Source organism: Amblyomma mixtum, chromosome 3 (genome assembly GCF_055824585.1).
Source record: "Amblyomma mixtum isolate Tamu chromosome 3, ASM5582458v1, whole genome shotgun sequence".
Classification (NCBI taxonomy): domain Eukaryota; kingdom Metazoa; phylum Arthropoda; class Arachnida; order Ixodida; family Ixodidae; genus Amblyomma; species Amblyomma mixtum.
In genome coordinates, this window is record NC_143014.1 from 410,358,525 (window position 1) to 410,369,609 (window position 11,085).

General features: G+C 52.2%; 1 protein-coding gene and 1 pseudogene across 1 annotated transcript; both read right to left on the reverse strand.

Annotated features, from left to right (window-relative positions):
* Positions 1-1,884: 1,884 nt before the first annotated feature.
* Positions 1,885-5,231, reverse strand: LOC149357634 (uncharacterized; annotated as a pseudogene).
* Positions 5,232-5,758: 527 nt separating this feature from the next.
* On the reverse strand, positions 5,759-7,391 carry LOC149357635 (uncharacterized). Its single transcript, XM_089576641.1, has 2 exons — positions 6,343-7,391; positions 5,759-5,762 (listed from the first exon to the last, which is right to left on the reverse strand). Exons 1-2 carry the CDS (start codon positions 7,389-7,391, stop codon positions 5,759-5,761), a joined length of 1,053 nt encoding a protein of 350 aa, XP_089432767.1.
* Positions 7,392-11,085: the final 3,694 nt, after the last annotated feature.

Consider the following 11,085-nt stretch of genomic DNA (forward strand, 5'->3'; position numbering starts at 1 on the left):
GCCATGATGAGCACAAACGTCTGGCCACAATGCATCAAAAATTTTAAAGCTTAACAACAATGTCTTTTTTGTAAGCTTGGAACTCACACTGTTTTCCTTGCTGCAGAAATGAGGTTCCTTTTGTCTCAGCAAATAATAAGTTCCCACTAAGCATTTTTAGTACAAGCGGGAAGTGGTAGTTTGGTTCAGAAATGTGGCCACCAAGGTTATTCACGTAAGTCTGGCAACAAAGTAAAAAATTTGAAACAAATGTTAAATATTGTTATAAAATAATTATGCAGCTACAAATTTTGAATTTACAAAACACAGAACATATCCGCGAATAGAAATAGCTGCCATTATGAGCACAAACGTCTGGCCACACTGCATAAAAAATCTGAAAGCTCAACAACAATGTCTTTGTTGTAAGATTGGAACTTACGCTGATTTGATTGCTGCGGAAATGAGGCTGTTTTTGTGTCAGCAAATAATATGTTGCCACTGAGCATTTTTAGTAAAAGTGGGAAGTGATAGTTTTCGTTCAGAAATCCGGCCACCAAGGTTATTCACGTAAGTCTGGCAACAAAGTAAAAAATTTGAAACAAATGTTAAATATTGTTATAAAATAATTATGCAGCTACAAATTTTGAATTTATAAAACACAGAACATATCCGCGAATAGAAATAGTTGCCATTATGAGCACAAACGTCTGGCCACACTGCATAAAAAATCTGAAAGCTCAACAACAATGTCTTTGTTGCAAGATTGGAACTTACGCTGTTTTGATTTCTGCGGAAATGAGGCTGTTTTTGTGTCAGCAAATAATATGTTGCCACTGAGCATTTTTAGTAAAAGTGGGAAGTGATAGTTTTCGTTCAGAAATCTGGCCACCAAGGTTAAATGTTAAATTGTTAAATTTTGTTATAAAATATTTATGCAGCGGCAAATTTGGAATTAATAAAATTTGTTTAGTTTGCATCGTTGCACATAATCGTTTGGTGTACTTTTTAGGCATTTGAAGCCCATAACTTCTACTACACTTGTGCACAACTCTGCAGGGTTGTCGCCAGTTGGTTCAGTGACTCTCGCTGTCAGGGGTTCGGTGATCGCGCGATTGATTGATTGATTACAAACATCTTTATTTCTTCAATGTTCTCAGAACATGTGGGTGGGCCGCCTAGTGCGGTAGTCCACTGGCTGCTACTGCTGCGCTGGCCCTCCCCACATGACAGTAGACATGATATGATAAGTTACCACGTGGTTTGAGCGTTATCTTCTGCTCCACCAGCAAGAGAAAAATTTAACCGGTCGTAATTGGCTATTGATCGTTGATTATCCCAAAACGTACCTATACACTATTAGAAATACATTCGGGAAGGACATAGTACTTTAGGACGCTTATAATATTCAAAACACACACCGTGAAATACTCAAGCCTATTAGCTTTTCCCTTCTGCAGAAAGGCGACCAGTTCGGCTCTGAGTTCAACGTGTGAGATCGGTTCACTAGAAAAATGTCATCCTACTGCTTGCTGGGCCGCAAGCAGTAGGATGTTGACGTGCCACTGGTCGGTATCGGTCAGCTCCGTGGGTGGGCGTCCTGCCTTGGTACGGAACAAAGTGAGAAACGACTGCCCTACACCAATACTCCGGAAGAGCCCCGTCTTCGCAAACCAGACCTGCTGTAGGAGAACTTGGCATTGCTCAGCGCCCAAGTTGCACGAAGGACTTCTTGGCGACATCCAGTCCGGGTGTGCTGCGAGAGAGAGAGAGAACAACTTTTATTTAGAAAGCCTGCAGAGTCGGTTGGGCTCCCTCCAAGCAGGGAGGACAAGCTTTTACCGCGACGCGGCCACTACGTCAATCTCGTGCGTTGTGCTCCTTGAGGTCTTGTTACGTCCCTCGCTACTTCTGCGGGTTCGAGAGGGCGGCCGCCCCCTTCCTGGGGGTGCCGCCCCCTCTCCTCGGTTTCGCTCGGTCGCTGCCTCTCGAGAGCTGCCGAGACCTGCTGGACGGCCTTGAGTTGTGTCTTTTGATCACAGCTCCTCGTTGCAGCCTGTAGTTGCGGCGGGATCGTCGTCTTCTCGCTGGCTTCGCGCGGATTTACGCTACAGTCCCAAAGGATGTGAGCCGCGGTGGCTCTCTCCTTCGCGCACAGTCTGCATATGTCGCTCGCGTGCACACTCGGACACACGTGCTTAGCTAGCACCGGGGTGAGCAGGGACCCCGTCTGTAACTGTATATATAACACTGCCTCCTTCCGGGTAAGCCCCGGGTGAGGTGGCGGCATAGTCTGTCTGTTCAGTCTGTACCATTTCACTATTTCGTTGAAGGTGGTCATCTTGTCCTTGGCACTGCGCCGCGACCAGGACTCCGAGTCGGCCGTGCTTTCAGCCGCGCGGTTGGTTAGTCCTCGCGCGGCCGAGTTGGCCGTCTCGTTGTCGTTCACGTTTCCGCGTTCCGACACGTCACTGCCCATGTGGGCCGGAAACCACTTGATCACCACAGGACTGTTGCGTCCGATGTCTTCGGCCTTGCGCAGTATGCTCGCGGCCTCACTACATACCCTACCCTTGGCGTAGTTCTTCACTGCCGTTCTAGAGTCACACAACACTGTAGTACACCGGGGTCGGAAACGGCCAAGGCGATGGCCACCTCCTCCGCCCGGTGCGCTTCTCGAGTCTGGACGCTCACCGTGGTCTTCGTTGCACCCGTCGATCCCCGACAACCACCGCCGCGTATGCGTCGGTGCTCCCTTGATACTCTGCCGCGTCCACGTAGGCGGCGCCTTCTTCTCTGGCGTGGAGGTCCACGAGAGCCCTGGCCCTCGCCAACCTCCGCTCCCTGTTGTGCTCGGGGTTCACGTTCTTCGGGATCGGGAAGACCCTGAGCTTTCTGTTGATGCTATCTGGTATAGGTACGTCTTTCTGCTGCTTGCCTTCCCTCGGTTCGAGGCCAAGGTCCCGCAGTATCTGTCTTCCGGTTCCCGTTTCGGAGAGACGCTCGAGTTGCGCCGTTCTCTCTGCTTCGGCTATTTCGTCCAGTGTGTTGTGGACTCCCAGCGCCATGAATTTTTTCGGTGCTCGTGCCCCCGAGGAGACCGAGTGCCGCCTTATACGCCTTGCGTATGGTGGCGGCTATCTTGTTAAGTTCACTCGGCCTCCAGTTGTGGAAGGCGGCCACGTACGTTATGTGGCTAACTGCGAAGGATTGAACGAGCCTAGTCAGGCTCTCCTCCTTCATCCCCGCTTTTCTGTTGGACACCCTCTTGATGAGTCTCATTGCCGCAGCCGCCTTGCCCGCGAGCTTGTTGACCGTGTCACCGTTGACTCGGTTTCGCTGGACGAGCAGCCCGAGTATCCGAATCTTCTCGACCTCCAGTATTACCTGTCCTCCCGCCGTCTTGACCGTGATCTTGGGACGCTGGTACTTGACTTCCATATTCTTTCTTTTCCTGCACGATCCTTTCGGGGGAATCACCAGCAGTTCTGACTTGGCCGGGGAGCAAACGAGTCCAGACCCGTCCAGCTGCTCCTCGATGGCGTTGACCGCTTCTTGCAGCGTTGTCTCGATGTGTCCGTCGCTTCCTCCCGGTACCCATAGCGTCACGTCGTCGGCGTAGATGGTGTGCCGGACTCCCGCTACTCTTTCTAGCCGGGTGGCCACCCCGATCATCACGAGGTTGAAGAGTAGCGGGGAGATCACCGACCCCTGCGGAGTTCCGACGCTGCCCAGCTTCTTCTCTTCGAACTGTAGGTCTCCCGCACAGATTTCGGTGGTTCGTTCCGTCAGGAAGTCTTTGATGTACTGGTATGTCCTCCTGCCCATGTTTAGCCTGGATACTTGTGCCAGGATAGCCGAGTGCCTCACTTTATCAAAGGCGCTCTGCAAGTCCAGCCCGAGTACGGCTCTGTGGTCCTTGGGTCCCGTCGTATCGTCGATGATCTCGTTCTTCAGTAAGATCATGGCGTCTTGCGTCCCGAGTTTGTTCCGAAACCCGATGATGGAGTTTGGGTATAGCTCCGATTCTTCCAGGTAACGCTGCCACCTGTTCATGAGAACGTGCTCGAGGAGCTTTCCCACGCACGAAGTGAGTGAGATCGGCCTGACGTTCTCTATGTTGGGCGGCCTGCCAGGCTTGGGGATGAGGATCGTCTTGGCTGCTTTCCATTGCTTGGGTAGCCTTCCTTCTTGCCAGCACTTGTTGTAGAAGATCGTGAGCGTTTCGATGGCCGCTTCGTTGAGGTTCTTGAGCGCTCTGTTGGTCACTCGATCGGGACCCGCGGCAGACCTTCCATTGAGTTCCTGCAGGGACACTCTTACTTCCCAGGTCTGGATGTCGCAAACTAGAGTCTCGTTCTCCTTCCCTTGGTAATCCGGGTGTCTTTCCGTGGGGGTGGTCGGCAGGTACTTGGCGTCCAAGCGCCGCTTGACCTCGTCCTCCCCGTGTTCGCAGATTGCCTTGTGTAGGATCCTGGCCAGGTTGTTGTGTTGGTGGCCCTTGGTCTTGGTTTCGTCGAGGAGGTGCCGCAGCATGTTCCACGTCTTGCCCTTGTGCATCTGTCCGTCGGCTTCGTTGCAGGCCTCGTTCCACTGTTGGGTGCATAGCACCCTGCAGTGGACCTCGATCTGCCTGTTGAGCTCGGCGATCTTCTTCCTTAGACTTCGGTTGGTTCGTCGCTTCTGCCACCTCGCCTTTATGGACTGCTTGGCTTCTATCAGGTGGGCCAGCCGACTGTCCATCTTGTCTGTCCGTTCGTCCGTCTCTAGCTCTTTGGTGGCTCCTTCCGTCGTCTCAACGACGTTGGCCGCCCATTGCTCGATGTCCGTAATGTCCTCTTGCACCGCGGGTAGCGCCTTTCGAAAGGCGTCCAAGTCCGTAATGCGATGCTTTCTTATGCCGGTGTTGCCTTGGCCTTCGAGCAGTATGACGACCTCTACGATGTAGTGATCGCTGCCCAGCTCTTGGCCCGTGTTTCTCCGTTTCGCTTCTCTTGATCCTCCTTCAGTTTTGATGAAGGTAAGGTCCGGAGTTGTGTCTCTCGGAACAGATGTGCCGATCCTGGTGGGAAAGGCCGGATCCGTGATTAGGTTCAGTCCGACGTCGGTGGCGTCTTGCATCAGCTCTCTCCCCTTGACCGTAGTTCTGTGGTAGCCCCAGTCTTGGCTCGGTGCGTTAAAGTCTCCGCACACTACGAGCGTATTGCTTCCCGCGACTGAAGCTGCCTTGTGGAACAGTGCCTTGAATTTCTGTTGCCCGTGGGACGGGTTGCTGTAGACGTTCACCAGGAAAGTGCTCTCCCTCCTCTTCTTTCCCGTGATTACTTCCACCGTGCAGTGTTCGATGGCGCTTCTGCCGATCATTTCGTGTTCCACGAAGGTGATCCCTCTCCTAACGAAGGTGCAGACCCCTCTTCCCTTGCCCTTGGACGTGTCCCTTTTGCTCGGCGGGCTGTCGTGCGACCGGTAGCCCGGTAGTTTCGGCGTCTCTTCGCTGTGTGTTTCTTGAATCATTATGACGTCTGGTTTCCTCGTTAGTTGCTGCAAGTGTTGCTGCAGCACTGCTCTCTTGCCGGTAAAGCCGTTGCAGTTCCAGTGCCAGACCAAGAGGTCTCTCACTGGGGGTGTGGATGCTGCTGTACTTGCTGTCCCGTCCATGATTGCTGCAGTTTGGCGGTGATCTGTGCTTCCATACATTGTATTTGTGCCTGTACCTGCGTCTGCAGCTGTGCTTGCATTTGCGCCATCATGTTCTGGATCGTGCTCTGTATATTCGTTGTCATCTGCTGAACCGTTTGCGCGAGCGCAATAAGTCGTTCGTTGGTTTCCTTGCTGGTCGCCTCCAGACGCTCGAGTCTGACGTCCTGTTTTTCGATTCTCTCCATTGTCTTTCGTTCCTTGGCGACCTCTATGGCTCTCCTCTTGGGAGCCGGTCCCGCCGTTTTCGTGGCTCTCGGGTCCACCTCGACCTCTAGTTCGTCCTCGGTTATCTCTTCTTGTTCCCTCTCTTGTGCGGGCTTCGGCAGCAGCTGCTGCTGTTGCTGCATCGCAATTAACGTCGTTAGCTTCGCGTTGATTTCCTTGATGGTTGCGTCCTGCTCGGCGATTCTCTGCTTTAGCTTCTCGTTCTCGTCTCTTAGGGCTTTTATTACCATTCCATTCTCATCTTGGAACTTCTTCGTGGCGTTTTGCGCCGGTGGTTGTCTTTTCTCTGCCATGTTAGCCTTGACTGCTTCGGCCCAGGTGACTCTTTCCCCCGACTGCGACGGTCTGTGGCGGCTGGCGCTCCTGCCTCCCTTGCTGTTGTCCCTCTTGCGGCTGCTGTCGCGCTGCCTCGAATCCCCGCGGGGTCTCTCAGCAGACGGCGCTCGCAGCGGCGGAAAGCTTTTCGGACCCAGTTGTTGCTGCATGGCTTCCATCTTGCGTTCCCATTGCCGTTTTTTGACCACATACGGCATCTTGTACTTGTTTTTGCATTCCCTCTCGCCCGTTGGATGCTGTCCCCCGCAGAGCTTGCACTTGGGCTTGCATTCGCGTTTGTGATCCTCGCTGGGGTTCACGATTCCGCAGCCGAAGCATACTTTGGCATTGGGATTCGGGCGTACGTCTCTTCTATGGCTGATCCTGCCGCATTGCCTGCACACGTCAAAATGCTTGCGGTAAAGCCCGCACCTGACAAATATCGAGCCATACTTGACGTAGTTCGGTACTTTTTGTCCAGCGAAGAGTACTATCACTGTGGTTGTATTGCCGATTCTGTGCGCCTCCACCGCTAGGGGGTTGCATGGGTTCACGATGTTTTCGGTTATCTCTTCCGGGGTGTCGTGTACGGCTATGCCTCGGATGACTCCCTTGACCGTGCCGTCCGGCGCCGTTCGGTAGGCGCTGACTTCGTATGCCTTGTCTCCTACGTTTAGGGTTTTGACCTTAGAGTACAGCGTGGCACGCCTCTCGTCCGGGGTGCGTACCACGATGATGTTTGGCTGCGCGTTCGTGCAGATGGTGTCTGCTTTGGCTTCTTCCTTCGTTATTCGAACCGCCGTCATGACGGCCGACATAATTATTGAAACCTCAGTTCTCGCTACGTTGAGACCTCCCCGTGGTCTCATGACTATCTTGGTGTCTTCCTTCGGCATGTCTATCGGCATCATCGCCGCTTTCGTTACCGAGGCTGCAACTCTCTTAGCAACACTGGCCCTAGTCTTGGGTCTAGACTGGCGAGTAGTGGCGGCGGAATCACCGTTTTCCTTGCCGGCCATGATCTGCTTGATGCGCTTGCCGGAGGCCGACCAGCCTTCGGCTTCTTCCGGTGTAATGTCCTCTCCGGGAACTTCAATGGACGTACGCCCGCCGAGACTGCCGATGCTCGGCGCTGACGTTATGTTGTCTCCCATCGACGTGTCCACTTCCATTCTCGGACGCCATCTTGGTCGTACTCGTCGTCGGGTTAGGCCTAGCGGCCGGGCCCGTCGCCACCGGTGGCCGTACTTGTGGTAGGCCGACGCTAGGCCTAGCACCGCACCAGAGAAAAGTCCTCGTAAATCGGGAGAATCACGTACCGCTTGGTCAAAACTGGTACCGGTCGATGCCCCGCACTTTCGCGCACACTTTGATACCAAATATATCGCGGTAACTGTAAATTAACACTGCGTTAATTGGCATAATAGCAGGGGCCGATGAGAAGCGCGTCCCCTCCCGTCGGCGACCGCAGCGCCCTCTCGGTGTGCTGCCGCTCATTTTTTCTGCGCCTCCGCGCGCGCGACGACGCCTTTCGGCTGCGAACAACTAGCACCGACTTTTGGAAAGCACGGCGGCCACAGCTCGCGAGCGCCATGCGGTTTTCCGCACTAGATCTCGCCCCCACAGCGCGCGGCGCATCACGGAGGAAGGAAATTGTCCTTTTTCCATGGTAACTCGGCATTGAGCGAGTGCGCCGGCGGCCGCCGGGACAGGCGACTGGGAGAATGGAGTGAATAATTTCACTGCGACGAGTTTTCAGCGGGTGGTCGGCTCGACTAGATCGCCTTTATGGCTTTGGAAACAGCAGCACTGACGAAGGTCTACGCAGAGTCCTCCCCGTTAATCGGCGTGTCAGCGCGCGCTCATTTCTTTTTGCCTTCATATGCATTTTGTTTTCATATGTATTTTTTTGCAAAGGGCAAGCACTCCGCCGCTTCCATCCAACCCCGCGCGCTGCATAGCAGAAACTTTGGACAGTAAATAATTAGCACTGTTTGTGGACCTCGTAGGGCGCTGTTCGAGCAGCACCGTCGCGTGAAGTGTTTCGCCCGTGTCGCTTGCTTGGTCCTGCATACACAGAAAATTTTACGCGTCGCCCGGAAGTACACCCGCGACTGGCAAATCGGACTCCGCCGTGCACGCTTCTGGGGTTCTTATCTATGTGCTCCCCGCCCGCCTCTGTCTTGGCCTCAAAACGCAGACCGACTTGGCCAGAGAACATATTGAATTTGCTGTGGCCGTAAGGCAGCGCAGCAAAATTAAAGAAAAATGAACACTCTGCTAGTTGGTAAAAGAGGGCTAACAACACTTGGAACGGGCTACGCGCAGAGCTAGCACAGACAAACTTTATTTAGTTCAGATAAGTGGCAGGAGGGCGGACTTGCCCCCCACCCTCCCCCCCGCGTCCTTGTCAACCGGCCGAGATCCCTCGGGACCTGGCGGCTTCGAAGGCTAGTCTTACTACGGTCTTATGCTCTTCCAGGTCCTATGGATGCGTGGCGATACCACCCAGGACTCCTTACTGACAGCTGCAGCGGTGGATTGGGCGCATGCAAACGTCATATGGGCTGGGCAGCTCCTCTGCAGGGCGAAATGCCGCGTCGGACCGCGGGTACGGGCGCTCGATGCGAGGCGCCGCTGTAACATCGTTGATGCAGACGACTCACTAAGATTTAGACTAGATGTTGCATAAATTATTGCTACCTCACAACAGAAAAAATAAAATAATACTTTTTACTCTAACTCGAAATATATCTGTGATAAGAAATGCATAGTTGCCATGATGAGCACAAACGTCTGGCCACAATGCATCAAAAATTTGAAAGCTCAACAACAATGTCTTTGTTGTAAGCTTGGAGCTCACACTGTTTTACTTGCTGCGGAAATGAGGTTCCTTTTGTCTCAGCAAATAATAAGTTCCCACTAAGCATTTTTAGTACAAGCGGGAAGTGATAGTTTTCGTTCAGAAATCTGGCCACCAAGGTTATTCACGTAAGTCTGGCAACAAAGTAAAAAATTTGAAACAAATGTTAAATATTGTTATAAAATAATTATGCAGCTACAAATTTTGAATTTATAAAACACAGAACATATCCGCGAAGAGAAATAGTTTCCATTATGAGCACAAACGTCTGACCACACTGCATAAAAAATCTGAAAGCTCAACAATAATGTCTTTGTTGTAAGATTGGAACTTACGCTGTTTTGATTGCTGCGGAAATGAGGCTGTTTTTGTGTCAGCAAATAATATGTTGCCACTGAGCATTTTTAGTAAAAGCGGAAAGTGATAGTTTTCGTTCAGAAATCTGGCCACCAAGGTTATTCACGTAAGTCTGGCAACAGTCTAAATTTTGAAACAAATGTTAAACTTTGTTTGCAAATTTGGAATTAATAAAATTTGTTTAGTTTCCATCGTTGCACATAATCGTTTGGTGTAATTTTTAGGCATTTGAAGCCCATAACTTCTACTACACTTGTGCACAACTCTGCAGGGTTGTCGCCAGTTGGTTCACTGACTCTCGCTGTCAGGGGTTCGGTGATCGCGCGATTGATTGATTGATTGATTGATTGGTTACAAACATCTTTATTTCTTCAATGTTCTCAGAACATGTGGGTGGGCCGCCTAGTGCGGTAGTCCACTGGCTGCTGCTGCTGCGCTGGCCCTCCCCACATGACAGTAGACATGACATGATAAGTTATCACGTGGGTTGAGCGTTATCTTCTGCTCAACCAGCAAGAGAAAAATTTAAGCGGTCGTAATTGGCTATTGATCGTTGATTATCCCAAAACGTACCTATACACTATTAGAAATACATTCGGGAAGGACATAGTAGTTTAGGACGCTTATAATATTCAAAACACACACCGTGAAATACTCAAGCCTATTAGCTTTTCCCTTCTGCTGAAAGCGACCAGTTCGGCTCTGAGTTCAACGTGTGAGATCCGTTCACTAGAAAAATATTAACCTACTCCGTGCTGGGCCGCAAGCAGTAGGATGTTGACGTGCCACTGGTCGGTATCGGTCAGCTCTGTGGATGGGCGTCCTGCCTTGGTACGGAACAAAGTGAGAAACGACTGCCCTACACCAATACTCCGGAAGAGCCCCGTCTTCGCAAACCAGACCTGCTGTAGGAGAACTTGGAGTTTCTCAGCGCCCAAGTTGCACGAAGGACTTCTTGGCGACATCCAGTCCGGGTGTGCTGCCGCTCTTTTTTTCTGCGCCTCCGCGTGCGCGACGACGCCTTTCGGCTGCGAGCAACTAGCACCGACTTTTGGAAAGCACGGCGGCCACAGCTCGCGAGCGCCATGCGGTTTTCCGCACTAGATCTCGCCCCCACAGCTCGCGGCGCATCATGGAGCAAGGAAAATGTCCTTTTTCCATGGTAACTCGGCGTTGAGCTAGTGCGCCGGCGGCCGCCGGGACAAGCGACTGGGAGAATGGAGTGAATAATTTCACTGCGACGAGTTTTCAGTGGGTGGTCGGCACGACTAGATCGCCTTTATGGCTTTGGAAACAGCAGCACTGACGAAGGTCTACGCAGAGTCCTCCCCGTTAATCGGCGTGTCAGCGCGCGCTCATTTCTTTTTGCCTTCATATGCATTTTGTTTTCATATGTATTTTTTTGCAAAGGGCAAGCACTCCGCCGCTTCCCTCCAGCCCCGCGCGCTGCATAGCAGGAACTTTGGACAGTAAATAATTAGCACTGTTTGTGGACCTCGTAGGGCGCTGTTAGAGCAGCACCGTCGCGTGAAGTGTTTCGCCCGTTTCGCTTGCTTGGTCCTGCATACACAGAAAATTTTACGCGTCGCCCGGAAGTACACCTGCGACTGGCAAATCAGACTCCGCCGTGCACGCTTCTGGGGTTC